The sequence below is a fragment of the Aedes aegypti genome, chromosome 2 (assembly GCF_002204515.2).
Source record: "Aedes aegypti strain LVP_AGWG chromosome 2, AaegL5.0 Primary Assembly, whole genome shotgun sequence".
NCBI lineage: Eukaryota > Metazoa > Arthropoda > Insecta > Diptera > Culicidae > Aedes > Aedes aegypti.
Genome location: NC_035108.1, coordinates 54,459,882 through 54,477,139, shown reverse-complemented (window position 1 = coordinate 54,477,139; position 17,258 = coordinate 54,459,882). Strand labels below are relative to the sequence as shown.

General features: G+C 37.0%; 1 protein-coding gene across 5 annotated transcripts in view; it reads right to left on the bottom strand.

Annotated features, from left to right (window-relative positions):
• Positions 1 to 17,258, bottom strand: part of LOC5566288 (RNA-binding protein Musashi homolog Rbp6) — a 1,418,593-nt gene that overhangs the window by 139,937 nt on the left and 1,261,398 nt on the right. For all 5 annotated transcript variants that reach the window (XM_021840840.1, XM_021840841.1, XM_021840842.1 and 2 more), the window contains one exon: positions 12,977 to 13,061. In XM_021840840.1, the coding sequence (XP_021696532.1) occupies positions 12,977 to 13,061 (85 nt within the window). The remainder of the gene's footprint in view (positions 1 to 12,976; positions 13,062 to 17,258) is intronic.

The following is a 17,258-nucleotide window of genomic DNA, read 5'->3' as shown; positions in this document are numbered from 1 at the left end:
CTCTCAAAATTCTGAGAAGAATCCTCTCAGGATTCTGAGAAGAATCCCCTCAGGATTCTGAGATGACTTTTTTTAGGATTCTGAGAAGAATTCTCTCAGGAATCGGAAAAGATTTCTCTCAGGATTCTGAGAAGATTCCTATCAGGATTCTGAGAAGAATCCTCTCAAGATTATGAGAAAAATCCTCTCAGGATTCTGAGAAGAATCCTTTCAGGTTTCCGAGAAGAATCCTTTCAGGTTTCCGAGAAGAATCCTCTCAGGTTTCCGAGAAGAATCCTCTCCGGATTCCGAGAAGAATTCTCTCAGAATTCCGAGAAGAATCCTCTAAGGATTCCAAGAAGGAACCTCTAAAGATTCCGAGAAGAATCCTCTCAAGATTCTGAGAAGAATCCTCTCAAGATTCGGAGAAGAATCCTCTCAAGATTCGGAGAAGAATCCTCTTAAGATTTCGAGAAGAATCCTCCCAGGGTTCTAAAAAATTTTTTGCAGGGTTCAGAATGCATTCATTCTTTGAATTTTGAAGGAATCTCTTTCAGAGTTCTTATAGGAATCTTTTATTGGATTTTTAAAGAATCCTTCTCAAGAGGAATTTCTCTCAAGATTCTGGAAAACAATTTTTGTAGGATTCTGAGAGAAATTCTGACCAAGATTCTGAGAGAAATCCTCCCCAAGATTCTGAGAGGAATCTTTCTCGAAATTCTGAAAGGAATCCTTCCCAGAATTTTGGGGGGAATCCTTCGGAGGATTCTGAGAGGAATCCTTCTCAGGATTCTGAGAGGAACCCTTCTAAAGATTCTGAGAGGAATCCTTCTCAGGATTCCGAGCGAAATCCTTCTTATGATTCTGAATGGAATCCTTTACAGGATTCTGGAAGGAATCTTTCTAAGGATTCTGAATGGATTCCTTCTCAGGTTTCTAAATAGAATCCTTCTCAGGATTCTGAAAGGCTTCTTTCAGGATTCAGATGGACCTTTCTCAGGATTCTAAAAGAACTCCTTCTTAAGATTCAGAATCATTCTGGGGATTCTAAAAGGAATCCTTCTTAGGATTCTGGATGGAATCTTCATCAGGATTTTGACTGAAATTCCTCAAAGGATTTTGAAACAAATACTTCTCAGGATTCCGAATCCTACTTGTGATTCTGAAAAGAATTTTCCTTAGGATTCTGAAACGAATTATCCTATGGATTCTGAAACGAATCCTGTATTTAAATTATGAAACTAATTCTTCTCAAGATTCTGAGATTAATACCTATCAGGATTCTTAGAAAAATTTAACTAAGGGTTCTGAGGGAATTCCTTCTCGGGATTCTGAGAGAAATCCTTCTTAGCATTCTGAAAGGAATCCTTCCCAGGATTTTGAATGTTATTTTTCACAGGATTCAGAAAAATATCCTTCTCAGTATTCCGAAAAAATTTTTCCTCAGGATTCAGAACAGAATCCCTTTCTTGTAAAAATCCTCCTCTGGATTCTAAGGATTCTCAGGATTCTGAATCCTTCTTAGGATTCTGAAACAAATCCGTGTCAGAATTCTGAGAGGAATCTAACTTTTCAGGATTCGCTGACAGCCATTCTGATATTATTTCTTCTCATTGTTGAATTCTTTACAGAAATCTTAGACGAAATTTTCAAAAACTTCTAAAAATCATAGAACAAATGATTTGAGAATTATAGGAACATTTTTCCTCAGAATTTGGACAACATCAGTAAAGATCTTTTAATCCTTTAGCATGCAGTCTTGAAGCTGGAAATACATCCTATCCAACTCCCAACTCGCATTTTCTTCGAAATTGCACTGCTCCCAGACATGATCCATATCTTGCACTTTTATTTGCACCGGGTCCATTAGCAAACAAAAAACATTCCATCCTCTTTATCATCTCGACGACGACGACGAGTGTTGCAATAAAAGTAGTTTAGAGCATTGTTGTACCGCTTTGAGAAATACGCGCGGGTGAATAGAATCATAAAAAAGTACAACTGAACTGAACATCGGACCGACCGAATGGAGGGCAACAGCAGCAGCAGCAGCAGCTTACTTTCCCTAATAAGAGATTCTTGTTTTACACGAACTTGGTCACTTGCTTGCTCGCATACACGCGCACACACAATTGCATTCCTTTTCTGTTCCTAGAATTCCATTTCGTTATTTTTCGCCATCCCAATTTACATTCCCTGCTTAAGTGCTAACACAATTCAGAAGGATAAATCTCCCCTCACTTTAGTTGGCGTCGTCCCCCACCCCCTTTCTTGGAAGCATCTCACGTTCAAATTACCACACCAACAGTTTTATCACCTTAACCTTACTTGCTTACGTGTAAACGTTACATACATATCGCCTTGGGGGATGTGTTGGGGCGAGGACGAGCGGGATCAAGCTTACAATTACTCTTATTTTTCTTTCGTCTTTTCATCCAACCGATTTTCCTCCCGCGTAGAAAAAGAACAAGAAGAGTAAACACAAACAGGGAGGAAAACCTCTCTCTCTCGAGTGGGGGGTCGAAACGAAACGGACCCATGTTTACTCACGAACGTTCTCACATTAGTCTCTGTCGTCTTCGTCGTCGTCATCCTTATTTTTATCTTCCTCAGGAGTGGGAGGGGATGATGGGTTTAATTCTTGTTCGAGATTTTTGTTAACTTATTTATTTACACGCACACACATAGACGAACAACGAACTGGAACGTAATTTGCGCTTGCATTCCATTTCACAGTGTTTAACGTTTCTTGGGCGCTTCTTATCATCGAAATTTTGTTAACTTAAATTTAGATTGATATATACTCTCTCTCTCTCTCTGAGGGATCAAATCCAGCGGAGACACTGACTGATATTAGATTGAGGACTTAGATTGCACAAAAAGGGAATTACTGCTAATCACAGTGGTTTATTTTGGAATTGTCCCTTCTTTGTGCTATCCAGAGCCCTTTCGATGTAGCAGAGTGATTAAGATTGCAATAGTGACGTTTTGAACCAACAGCTCTTTTATGCTAACATATTGGAAACTAAACTTATCATTATAACAAACAATTTCAAGCTTTATCATATCCCTTCCCCGAATTGTGCGAGTGAAAATCTACTCGCTTAGCCCAAGATAAATCTTCCTCTTCATTGCGCGAGTGCTTTTGGTTAATATTTGTGTGTGTTTTTTACTTTTATGCTTATTTTTTTTCTGTAAGGAATTTCTACAGATTATTTCTTATTCGTCCTTTTCTTTTGGTTCAATTGATTACAAGGTAGTGCTAATTAGGTTGACATTTGGACTTTCAAATGGACTACCTTTAACGCGATGAGTAATCAACCACCAGCCACAGATTTTGGGTTTTCATATTCGATTCTCTTGTCGCTGAGACCATCATCTTTCAGGTGGAGCAGTGGGGGAACTTGTGATGAAGTTAGAACGAGGAAGGATGTTTGGGAAGAGAAGACACATAGACGTTTGATCCCGTTTTGGTTGAATTTTGTTGGAAAAGTTTTGTGTTTGTTTGCTCGCCAGCATAGGTTAGATGAGAGCACAAGTATTTATTTGATAAAAACCTCAATGTTTCATTCCTTGCAATAATGCTCTGTTTGGTATGGCTCTGTAACCCCAATACTAGTAGCATAATTTAACGCAATATTTTTTTTTCTTGTAAAAAATGAATCAAATTAGTGCAACTTTTGCAAAATCGTGATTTTTCTGGTCACCCTATTTTGGAAATGGTCACCCTAATAAAAAAACCCAAAAACACGTGTATCCATATTTCGGATAATGAACAAAATAGCAAATTTACACGGAATTTGGTGACCCACTAGATCGGTTTTCATGTTATGGCTGTATAAATGTTATGAGAACAAGTTCAATGATTTTTATGACAATTTTTCTGCCGTAATTGAAATGTATGCATATTTTTGATCTCGTTAATGTTAAGAGATGCTTCATTAACTTCAAATAAATAACCTAAAGTTCGTAGTCAATAAAAGTTAAAATGTAATTTTCTGCGGAAATTCGTTCTTTTTCATGAAAAATCATGTATTTAGCTAGTTTTGTCGAATAACTAAGTAAAAGCAGTTTTTAAATTAAATTTGTTGTATATACAGCTTCAAAATCTTGCAGAACGGTTCGGTTAAGATGAATTTATGGTCAAAAATAGATGTTATTTTTAGAGAAATGAGGAAAAGGAAGTAAGAAAAGTGAGGAAAAGGAAAATCACCGAAATCGAACTTTATACAGTATAATTACAGATTTTCATGTGAAATCTTTTATTTTACCGAAAAAATCCGAATGAATACTAGATAATACCGGAAAAAGAAAATCCGTCAAAATAAACAAATTTACTGTAATCCTGTGATATACTAACGAACAGTTTGGTAAAAGCATTCGGTGAACACATTTGACAGCCATTCTGGCAGGCTTGAGCTTGGGGATTCAGAGAGAATATTTCTCAAGAATCGGAGAGAACCCTTCTCAGAATTCGAAGAGAATCCTCCTCAGGATTCAGAGATAATCTTTCTTAGGATTCGTAGAGAATCCTTTTCATGATTCAGAGAGAATCCTTCTCAAGATTCGGAAAGAATCCTTCTTATGATTCTGAGAGAATTCTTCTCAGGATTTAGAGAGATTTTTTCTCACGATACAGAGAGAATCCATTTCAAGATTAGGAAAGAATCCTTCTTATGGTTCGGAGAGAATTCTTTTCAGGAAAATTTTTTTCTCAGAATTTGTAGAGAATCCTTTTCAGGATTTGGAGTGATTCCGTCTCAGGATTAGGAGCTAATCCTTATCAGGATTCGGAGAAAATCTTTCTCAGGATTCGGAGAAAATGATTCTCAGGATTCAGAGAGAATGCTTATCAGAATTCTGAGGGAATCCTTATCAAGATTCAGTGAGAATCCTTCTCAAGATTCGGTGAAAATGCTTCTCAGGATTAGAAGAGAATGCTTCTCAGGATTCTGAAAAAATGTTTCTCGGGAATCCTGATCAAGATTCGGTGAGAATACTTATCAGGATTCATACAGAATCCTTGTCATGATTCGGAGTGAATTCTTCTCAGGAAAAATCCATCTCAGGATCCAGAGAGAATCCTTCTCAGGATTTAGAGAGATTATTTCTCACGATACGGAGAGAATCCTTTTCAAGATTAGGAAAGAATCCTTCTTATGATTCGAAGAGAATTCTTTTCAGGAAAATTTTTTTTTTCTCAGGATTTGTAGAGAATCCTTCTTAGGATTCAGAGTGATTCCGTCTCAGGATTAGGAGCTAATCCTTTTCAAGATTCGGAGAAAATCCTTCTTAGGATTCGGAGAAAATGCTTCTCAGGATTCAGAAAGAATGCTAATCAGAATTCGGAGGGAATCCTTATCAAGATTCAGAGAGAATCCTTCTCAAGATTCGGTGAGAATCCTTCTCAGAATTCGGAGAGAATCCTTTTCATAATTCGGAGAGAATCCTTCTCATAATTCGGAGAGAATGCTTCTCAAGATTAGGAGAGAATGCTTCTCAGGATTCTGAAAAAATGTTTCTCAGGATTTCGAGGGAATCCTGATCAAGATTCGATGAGAATACTTATCAGGATTCATAAAGAATCCTTCTCATGATTCGGAGTGAATTCTTCTCAGGAAAAATCCATCTCAGGATCCAGAGAGAATCCTTCTCAGGATTTAGAGAGATTATTTCTCACGATACGGAGAAAATCCTTTTCAAGATTATGAAAGAATCCTTCTTATGATTCGGAGAGAATTCTTTTCAGGAAAAATTTTTTCTCAGGATTTGTAGAGAATCCTTCTCAGGATTCGGAGTGATTCCGTCTCAGGATTAGGAGCTAATACTTTTCAGGATTAGGAGCTAATCCTTTTCAGGATTCTGAGAAAATTCTTCTTAGGATTCGGAGAAAATGCTTCTCAGGATTCGGAGAGAATGCTTATCAGAATTCGGAGGAAATCCTTATCAAGATTCGGTGAGAATCGTTCTCAAGATTCGGTGAGAATCCTTCTCAAAATTCGGGAAGAATCCTTTTCATAATTCGGAGAGAATCCTTCTCATGATTCGGACAGAATGCTTCTCAGGATTAGGTGAGAATGCTTCTCAGGATTCTGAAAAAAATGTTTCTCAGGATTTCGAGGGAATCCTGATCAAGATTCGGTGAGAATATTTATCAGGATTCATAAAGAATCCTTCTCATGATTCGGAGTGAATTCTTCTCAGGAAAAATCTTTCTCAGGATCCAGAGAGAATCTTTCTCAGGATTTAGAGAGATTATTTCTCACGATACGGAGAGAATCCTTTTCAAGATTAGGAAAGAATCCTTCTTATGATTCGGAGAGAATTCTTTTCAGGAAAAATTTTTTCTCAGGATTTGTAGAGAATCCTTCTCAGGATTCGGAGTGATTCCGTCTCAGGATTAGGAGCTAATACTTTTCAGGATTAGGAGCTAATCCTTTTCAGGATTCTGAGAAAATCCTTCTTAGGATTCGGAGAAAATGCTTCTCAGGATTCGGAGAGAATGCTTATCAGAATTCGGAGGGAATCCTTATCAAGATTCGGTGAGAATCTTTCTCAAGATTCGGTGAGAATCCTTCTCAAAATTCGGGAAGAATCCTTTTCATAATTCGGAGAGAATCCTTCTCATGATTCGGACAGAATGCTTCTCAGGATTAGGTGAGAATGCTTCTCAGGATTCTGAAAAAAATGTTTCTCAGGATTTCGAGGGAATCCTGATCAAGATTCGGTGAGAATACTTATCAGGATTCAAAAAGAATCCTTCTCATGATTCGGAGAGAATTCTTCTCAGGAAAAATCTTTCTCAGGATTCTGAGAGAATCCTTCTCATGATTCGGAAAGAATGTACTCAGGATTCAGAGGGAATCCTGCTCATGATTCTGAGAGAATTCTTCTCAGGAAAAATCCTTCTCAGGATCTGGAGAGTATCCTTCTCAGGATTTAGAGTAATTCTTTCTCACGATACGGAGAGAATGCTTCTCCTGATTCAGAGAGAATCCTTTTCAGGATTCTTAGAGATTCTCAGGATTCGAGATGAGAAAGATTTTCTTTCTTAGGATTTGTAAAGAATCCTTCTCAGGATTCAGAAAGAATCTTTCTCAGTATTCGGAGAGAATGCTTCTCAGGATCGGGAGAGTCCTCCTATGGATTCAGAGAAGTCACTGAAATTGTGGAATCTTATATTTTACCGACAAAATCCTCGAAATCCACTATTTTTTCCGGAAAAGGAAATTCCGTCAAAACATACAAATTTACTGTAATCCTGTAAAATACAAACGAATAGTTTGTTGTCAGCATTCTGTGTAATCATTTGACAGCCGTACAGGCAGCCTTGAGCTTCTTTTGTTTCAGTTTCTGCACACCACTATCAAGCAGTGAAAGCTATCTTAGTAGTAGCAAGCCTGCCTTCTAATCGATTGATCGGGCATTCGATTCCCGGTCGGACCATTTTTGAGTTTTTTTTTCAAGATTTGATCAATAATTCAATTTTACAGATTATTTGGTGATTTCTCACCGAACCTTCAGCTGTTGAGATTACGTTGAAATTTCAGCGTAATTCGTATTTTTTTTAAGAGAATGTTTGAAGAAACTCCTTTCAACTAGGACTTGTTTTGATTTGAAACTAACTTCATGTTTCACTTCTAGATTGGTTAGAATACAGCAAAATTATGAAAACTACGTTGGAGGACATATTTTATGACTTAAAAATTGCGCCTCTTCTAAATCTTTATACCTTTGGCTCAAACTTTATGTGATTTGAATTCAGAAGAGCTCTCGAATTGTTGACATTGAGAGATTTTGTAAAATAAGCCGCACTGTACTGTGCAGGTTATATAAATTGTCACATATCATACCAAACCAAAATATAATATGGCCTGAAATCGATATCAGTGGATCCCAACCTTTCCAGAGTTACGGCCCCCTTTAAGCTGCTAGAAAATCACTCCTGTAAATTGTTGCAAATTCAATAAATTTATATTATCTTTTCAAAATAAAGAATCGATCTGAATTATTATGTTATACTGTATGGCCCATGACATATGCGAAAGTCTTCATATCATGTTACATGATGATTTATAAAAGGAAATTGTATCCTTAACAACAATTTCATTGATTATTTGTATTGTTTAACCTGTTTGGACTTTGTTTTTCGCTTTGAACATGATTTTTATCCGTTGCTTTCTTTTTACTAGAGAGGAATTAGAAGCATACCCTCAAATTGTATCATGCACATATTTAATTCAATAACTTTATGATGAAGGCTTCTAAAACGTCAACGATCAGGTGAGATTCTTCTCCGGCCTTGTCTCGAAGATTCGCCCATGTCAAATGACAACATAGATTTATACATGGGGCGCTGGAGACTTAAACATATTTTAGAATAAACGACTCATTCTGGACAGCCGTGATTGAACCTTCATATAACTGTGATAAGCGGCTCTGTTTTGCTGAAAACCTATGAGCTAGTACTCATCTTAGTTGTCTATAACCAAAGAAAATTCCCAAGGAGTAACAAATAACTCGCAATAATCTATCTATACCATAAATTGGTATCATACCATAAAAAGGTATTGTTCAGTTGTCAATACCACAATTTGGTATTATAATGGTATTCGAAAAAAAATTAAACAATTAAAAATACTTCATTTTTGTATTCGATAGCTATTGAGGCCTGCTAGAGGTTTTGAACTACTATTGAAATATTTCACTTTTAAATGAAAATCCATCATGTATTATTCAGGTATAACAATACCTGATCTAATTATTTGTTTGGTGTTTGTAGAATTCACTTGAGATATTATTTGAGGTATTTTACCTCTTATGCAGGGCTCATTCATACCTCATTCAGGTTGTAATTATTGAACATTATTTGGCATGGAAAACCTTAATTTGGTATTCAGTAGCACTTTTTTCTGCTCGGGTAACTACTTCCTATAAAAAAAAACTTTTTTAGACCTTTGTATTAATTTTTCAATAAAATTTAACCAAAAATAAAGACACATCAAACCCATGAGACACAATTGCTCTCAAAACCATGACCCTGGCAAAAATACTGTAGTGGCAAACATAAGCTTGTATTCTTGAACATCGATTTCCAGAAAAAAAAAATATCAATTGTTCAATAAGTGGTTCGCACAGTGATCTCAAGAGTTCATTAGAAAATTCATTTAATTTGTATTCGAAATTAGATAAAATTTTCAATTTTAACGGTGTTCTAATGAGCGGGGTACCAAATGAAAAGTGGTCAAACTAACGGGGGTTCTTGGTAAACTGAAATTTGGATTTCTACGTAGCTTAACTGTTTCCAATATAGAATGATTGAAGGCAAAAGTTTGCAGTGGGTCTTTTTAAACACACAAGAAAATAACTCTCCTGGCAACACTGTATGGGTTTGACACCATATTAGGTCACAAATATAAAAATAAACAAATTAATCACACTACTACGAAAATATGATAGAGCCGTTTTGTTTTAAACCGTTTTTTAATATCTGGAAATTGTTCAACAAGGTTCTAAACTTACTGATAAAATTTTCATTTTATTAAATAACACGACAAAGCGTGTTTCTGCTACTATTTTGGCAATTTTTCCTCTCAAATAAAGGCTTAACATATTTAAACTTTAAATTAAAAAATTGGTCCGAATTTGGACCTTGACTCTTTTGATCATGTTTGATGTTAACTTTACCGACGATTTTCTACCGGGGGTTTTATTTTTTTAAAAGTGCTAACACTAGGGTTGTTTCAATGTAACATTTCGAGAGAGACAAGGAAAACAAAATATACCCAAAATTTGAGTTTAAATCAAGTGGTGTGACAAAATCTCAAAATTCAGAAAACAATGTTTTTGGGCTTAAACCAACAAAGAAAACTACTAGAAATGGATTAAAAAGCGAAATAAATCCTTGATAAATTCTTACAGATTATTTTAACTGTATTTTGTTAGCGAAACTTTTATTCTCGAGTAAAAGCATATATTTTCGTATTGCTAAGGTGTAAGTGACACATTAGCAAGTTTTCTGAAATACCTCACTTATTTTTTTCATTCTCGAGCCTTCCATGGCTCAGTTGGTAAAGTAGAACCGCTACTATTATATTGTTCTCAAGAATGCTAAGATCGATCAATGATCAAAAATTTTCCAGAATTGGACAGAAATATATGGCAAAACTAGATTTCTATAAATTTTAGCACGAAATATGGCTTGAATGTGAACAAAAAATTCAAAATTTCATCGATAGAAAATTTTAAAATCTTCCGTATATATAGACGCCAATTTGCAACCAATTTATACGATTTTGACCTACTTTGTATGCAAATCCGAAAATAGGCACATAGCTCTTGCAGGTTGAAAATTAGTGCTCTTTAGCGAGTCCCCTCTAGCGAGGGGGAAAGAAACCCTATGTATTTTCATAATCTCCTCATTCATGCAAAGTGTACTAAGTTTTGAAGGTATTTTGCCTTACAAGCCGAATCTTAAATGGTATTAGTTCAATGGATATCCTTTGCGAGGAGTTAGGTGTGATCATTTGCCCCGCAATGCACTTTAACAGCAATCTTTCACACATCTTGATTCTGAATACTACTGATGAGGTCAATAACAGCACTCTTCTTTACCCTTGTAGAAGCAAAGCCATCCTTATAGAAACATGGCTAGATTTCTGGTACGGTCCTGGATATTTTCCTTTTTCAAATTTTAAAGATTTTGCCACATGATACATGAAATGCATAAATTGCAGCTGTAGCAAAAAAAGCAATTCGTCATTAACTGTGGTGTTGCTTATAGAACTCGAAGCCTATATCTCGGCTCTGTTCCAGTTGGGATGTATATGTAAACCCAGGTAACGTTGGTAGCTGAATAATAGTTAAAAAAGAGGCTGTATATACAAGATTTTGGCTGAATCAACTATTATTCAGCTACAAATGTTACTTGGGAATAACAAGAATTCAATAAGAGTAGTTTTTCTCGTTGAGATCGATAAACAATCTGATGAGTCCAAATATGGAAAACTACGCTTCACATAACAAAATGTATTAATTATATATAACATGAGATTTTAAGAAACAAAGCCATGTTCCAGATCTTTGAAATTTGAAGTGTGGATACAATTAATCTTTCCGTACAATAAAGTTTGCTAACATCGTGAGTACTTTAGTAAGAACCTCCACGAGTTCCTATTTTATCTCGATTGGTCACGGTTTGTTCAATACTACATATTTTATGCAAAGGATTTTCAATCCAGAATCCATTTTGAATGAGTTTTAATTGCATACTCAGTTTACTGACCTCTCTATAGCTACAATCACAACATAGACTTACTTCTCCAACAATCGTCTATTGCTCGCCTCAAAAGCATCAAAATCAAATATTTTAATTTACTTATTATTACCATCCTCAAGTGGTTAAAAACACCTTCACAAGCGTTCTTCTCTTCCCATTTCTCATTTAAGAAAACAAAAATCGAATCGTGAAAAGTTAGCAGTCGGGAAAACTGCGTCTCCACCACCAGACAGCTAATGTATATAGCTCTCCTTCTCCATCAAAATCATTCGAAGCAAAACGTCTCCAAGGAACGGACCTTCCTTCCACACACGCAAAAGGAAACACTCAAGAAAATGATTAAAAAAGTTTTCCACTTCACCGATTTATCAACAGCTGAATGAAACACGGCATCAGCAGCGAACGAAAGTGAGAGGTGGGTGGGAAAATTTCGAAACAAAGACCCGAACCCTGACCTGTCCGCGCGTACCTGTGTCTGAAAAATCGCATTTCCCGTGGTCGTCTTCGCTGGGAAAAATTACTTCCTTGCGCCGGAAAAGCAAACTTCAAAAAACTTTCAAACTGGAATACAATCGACCGAACCGAATCTTAATTGACTTCCTTGCCGGCTGGGGTAGGCTCTCCCTCGACCGCAATCCAGCACCATCATTCTTCGCGCGAATTGAACCTGACTGTTTGCTACGGTGTGCTTTTGGAATGTTTTCTTGTTTGTTCCTGTAATCTCTCTTAGTTTTGGTTCTATCTGATAAAGGTTGGCTTCTACCTGGGTTCAACTACCTCTTTGATCTACTGGGTTTTTATTTTTCTCTCGAAACTACTGTATTGGCGTTGCAGTCTTTCCCGTTACGAGTTTTGTTGTATCATTGGTTCCGTGTTTTTTTTTTGCTTGTGCTAACTGAAAGATTTGATGGTTCTATCATGGTGTGTCTGGATTCGTTATTAACAAAATAGAGTTAGTTGCAGAAATAACGGTCAACTTTTTTTTTTCGATCATAACGGTTTCAGACAAACCATGAATCTACTCTAGAAATAAAAACAGAAAACCTAACAAACTGTGAGTTCTACTCAGGGCAACACAAATGGCCTACAATACTACAATACTGATATGGTTGTTGTCATTCTGGTCTATCCCAATTTACTGAGGTCGCTGAACCTGAATGATGGTGGTGGTTGGATGTCAGAGGCCAAGAGCCGCTGCCTGCAGCGGATACAGAGCGGACAGGTCCAGACCCTGAGCCCCCAGGAGGTCCCCAATGGGATAGGTAAGGGTAGCAGTGGCTCGGGGTTGATTGTGGACCACCTGTGGATGAGGTCTCAGCGACGCGGCGGCTGCATTGGCCGCAATAAGCCGTTTGTAGGTTAGATCTAGCAGCGACTGCGAGTTAGCGTACTGAATTATCGCCGGATTACCGGCGGCCGAAAGCGGCAAAATGTGGGTGGTGGTTGCAGCAGCGGCGGCTGCAGCGGCTGCAGCTGCCGCCGCTTGCTGGCTCGTGATCGTAGCGGGCAATGGGTAAGGAGCATAGCGCAACGAAGCTGCTGCGGCCGCGGCAGCAGCTCCATGTGCGGCGACGGCGGCATTCGGATTGGACGGTCCCGCCCCGATGCCACCCGTAACGCCTCCGGTGGCGCTGGACAGGGCGGCTGCGTTGGCGGCGGCGGCAGCAGCAGTGGCCGCAGCGGCGGACGGACCGGCTCCACTATACACTACTAACTCACCGTATGTCCCACGTCCAGCGGTGCGCGTTTTCGCCAGGTTCGCCGGGAGCATCACTTCTTTGGGCTGGGCTTTTTTGCATTCGACCTGGTGGGAAGGTGGGAGGAAAAAGACAAGCAGAGTGTTAATATTTTGATAAGATGTAAACAATATATTCAATTTGAGAAAATTGCTATAATATCTTGTGAATAAACAATTTAGAAATGCATTCAACTTTTAGCAATTATAACCTGGTGTGAAAGCTGCATTCAATTTTCCTTCAGGTTGTCTGATTTATTTTAACACATCACTGTCTCTCGCTTTTCATTGGTAGTTCGAGCAAAAATCGGTTTCTCCTGAACTTATAACTTCTGTATTCGAGATGAATTTATTTCATGGGATTTTCCTTGTTAAATTACTTCTGTATTATTTTTTAGACCTTGAGCTTGACTAGCTGCCCTCCAGTATTAACAACTGCCGAAAAGCTAAACATTACATATAATTTGCAACTAAATTAAATGGACAAATTGGTGTGAAGTTTTGCGAAAAAGTTACACGTCTTCTCAGTGAGAATCGAACTCACAACTCCCTGATCTCTAATTAGGGCTCGTTACCCCTACGCCATGAGAGGACTCATGAACGCAGAAGTTAACCTGAATTCGATTTCAGCTCAATAATCACGTTGTCCTTTTTCGTAAAGTGCACCTCTTTCGGAAGAATTAGATGCCCATCCAAACACAACGCTTTCTATATATATCCAATGCCTAGCCCGAGAGCGCATTATTTTTGCTGTGAAACTTTTCAAGGTTTTCATATTGATTAACCCACACCACCACCTGAAATATTTCATATTTATGCTTGATTTGACATAGCATAGCATAGCATAGCATAGACTGACTGTACATGTCAATGGTTGCTACTCCGTGATTGATCGGAACTGGTAATAATTGCACTGCGATCCAAATGAATAAGGGATGGGAGTTTCCGCTTACTCTCGGAGTGCAATTTTAGCAGATCTAATATTATTGATCAATAACGGCGCCGGCCAAGTCCTTACAGTCAGTTGGGATAGGAAAGGAATGTTAGGGTGTAATGATTGTTGCTTCTAGAGACCGAGAATACCTCTGCATCTGCACAATCACTACGGGAAGGGTGTTTATTAGTGAAGAAGGAAAAGATCTGGGAGTCACCTCTGGTCGATGATGCGATCCATGGACAAGGAGGAAAAATACGATTTATACTTTAAGCTAGTTTTTAGTTTTGTTTCAAAAAGTTTTTGGTAGAAGATTTAAAATAAACGTCAACATCTATAATGTCGAACCATTCAAAAGAAGTTTTTATTAATGGCGAAAAGAGAAAAATATATGCGTATATTTTAAATTATATGGAACAGGAATAATGCCGACACATGTAGTGACGAACCATACATAGTTTGTTTGAAAATTACAACATTTATGCCTCAAGAAGAAAAGTCTTTGGTAGAAGTTTTAAAATAAACGTCGACATTCATGATGTCAAACAATTCAAAAAATATTTTAAGAAATGTCAAAAATGTTATGTTTATTAGAATTGTATAAAACAGGCATAATGCCGACACTTATAGTGACGAACCATACAAAGTTTGATTGCATATTACAAAAAAAAAAGTAACGCTTTCATGAAAAAATGTGTTATCATAAGCATGAAACGAGCTCACCAGTTGGTAATCCATCCTCGTCTGTACACGAATATCTTTTCGCACTCACACAGCGCGAACAGCAAAACTTCTCGGCACCCCGAAAACGACCCGTCTTGCTTGGGCTTTCCAAAACACTCTTAGTTGTAAATTATTGAGCAGTTCTAAAGTAGGACAGAAACTTGTTGATTCCTATGTTTTAGTAGGATTCCGCTTTTGCAACAAAGTTAAAATGTTCAGTTGTCATAAACGGAACCGTGCCAAAATCGGAACCTATTTTTTTATTTCAATGATAGAACTCTGTGATAAATCTGCAGATCCGTCATATTTATTTTAGCAGACGATCAAGACTCTTTTCATAGCTGAAATATCTTCAATGATGTTTTATAAACTTTATGTGTATTCTACACATGAATCATACAAAAACAACAATTGCATAAGTGACCTTTATATAAGATCTGGTCAGTTCCTCAAGGTAGTGAAAAAATACAAATATATTAAACGTTTAAAAAGAAACGATCTTACAGAAAATGTTCAAACATGATTTTTCCAAAGAAAAAACATAAAAAAAAAGTGAGTGAAAGCAAAAATTCTAAAACCTTTACCTCTTAATGGATTCAAATGATTTTTTGTCAGTATAAAGTGGCCAATTTGTATCTGAGCATCTGTGTCAAAGTTATGGGAACGCATTTTAGTGCACAATTTTATTCGATTTCTACTTTTCGAGAATTGTAACGGTTTAGTATCCAAAAAAATTTACAGCCGGTTCTTCCGGGCATTACGTCCGAGTGGCCACATCTGGTATATTTTAAACGGTGCAAAACTCTTCATTAATGATGTTGAATATCAAATCTTAATTGTTTATGCAAATTAAAATGATTGTCATTGCACATAAATAAAGGTAACTTGGCATGTCCCAAAATATAGCCCTTTTTTACCCGACGTGGCCCAGTGACCTACCGGAATAACTCTGGCCACAGGAATATTTCCGAGTTCCTCTGGCTACTTCTAGATATGCGGGCCAGTGAACTGACAAAAAATCATTTGAATTTGTTAAGAATTCGCTGAGCGGTGAGGGTTTCAGTATTTTTGCTTTCACTCAGGCCTATACGGGTTAAATTTCACAATAATCGGTATTGCGAAAATTGCTCATCGAAATTATGTTTCTTGCCTGGTATTTAAGTCATTTCATATGAAATTATTGAGTACAGTCAGATGGGCCCACCGAAACAGTTGAAACCAATTGATGTACACGAAAGAACTGTCATAATTTGACTTAGTCTTCGATAGGAATTCCATAGAAATATGGATTTAAAATTCCTCGAGAAATAATTACAAAATTACAAAATTAAATAGGAAAACCCAGATTTTGCTCAGTATTCTTAAGAATTCGCTGAAATTTCTCAGCATTATATAGCCCTTTTCCCGTTAGGAATCCAGTTTGAAAACTCTTAAATCTAATTAGGGATCACAAGAATATTTTTATTATTTCATGCGGACTGCAACCTTTATTAAAAACTTAATATAACACTCAATATACTCCACTGAGCAGAGCACCACTGATTTAAAATGTTAGACTGTGTTCGCATTTGTCATGTCTATGAACAGCGTATCGAAGAAGCCGATGAGTCATTAATTTCTATAGCTATTGTCGTGTTGACACTTATGAATTTCACTAGAATACGAGAAATTCGAGAATTACTTGAAATTCGTAGCTTATTTCATGAAACACCATAGAACGTTGATTTTTAAGATTTTAAGCTTGGTTTGTTTCTATTATTATGGTTTGCTTTAATATACGCTATGCATTCCATAATAGAAAGAATGCGAGCCGACATTGACTACAGAAACTCTGTGTGAGTCAAATACTTTTAGTTGCTCTTGCGTGTGCTGGTGCATTATTCAAACGAGCTGCTCCACATCTGAAGAAAAAAGGATTTTTGTTCTGTGTATCACCTATCGGCATAAACAAGTGGGCTGGTCATGCAGCGAGAATGCCTGAGAAAAAATTTAACAAAAATCAGTGAACCTGTGAATAAAACTGTTAAGAATCTAATTCCAAAATCCTACCTGGAAATTTTTGAAAATGCTTACCAGGGTTTAAAGAGAAATCTGCTCAAAAAATCAAATTTTAATTCGCTTAAGGTGCTATCGAAATTTTACATTGGGTTATATAGTAACTAGCTATCGTGATGGGCTTCATGGCCGAACGGTTAATGCAGTAGAGCGGTTCCACGCCTTTTCGCAAACCTGATTATTTTTGTATATTTTGAATCGCCTGAAAATTTGCATACAGATTCTTTATGACCAAAAATACCATTATGCACTTTCAAACCGCCATTTTGATCCTCGCCTTATTTTTGAGAAGGGCGTATCGGATAATGCATAGCAAATCTTTAAAAAACTGTAACTCGAAAATGGTTTGTCCAATCGATTTGAGATCTTCTACAAAGTTGTAGGTATTGCTTAGGACTATATGGAAAAAATATGCACGGTAAAAAAAAATACAGATTATTTTTTATTTCAAAACAAAATTTTAAAATCGATTTTCTCCAGAAACGCAGTTTCGATTTTTTTTATTTTTGGATATGTTTTAGGGGACAACTTATGTGATTTATTGCACAATGTTT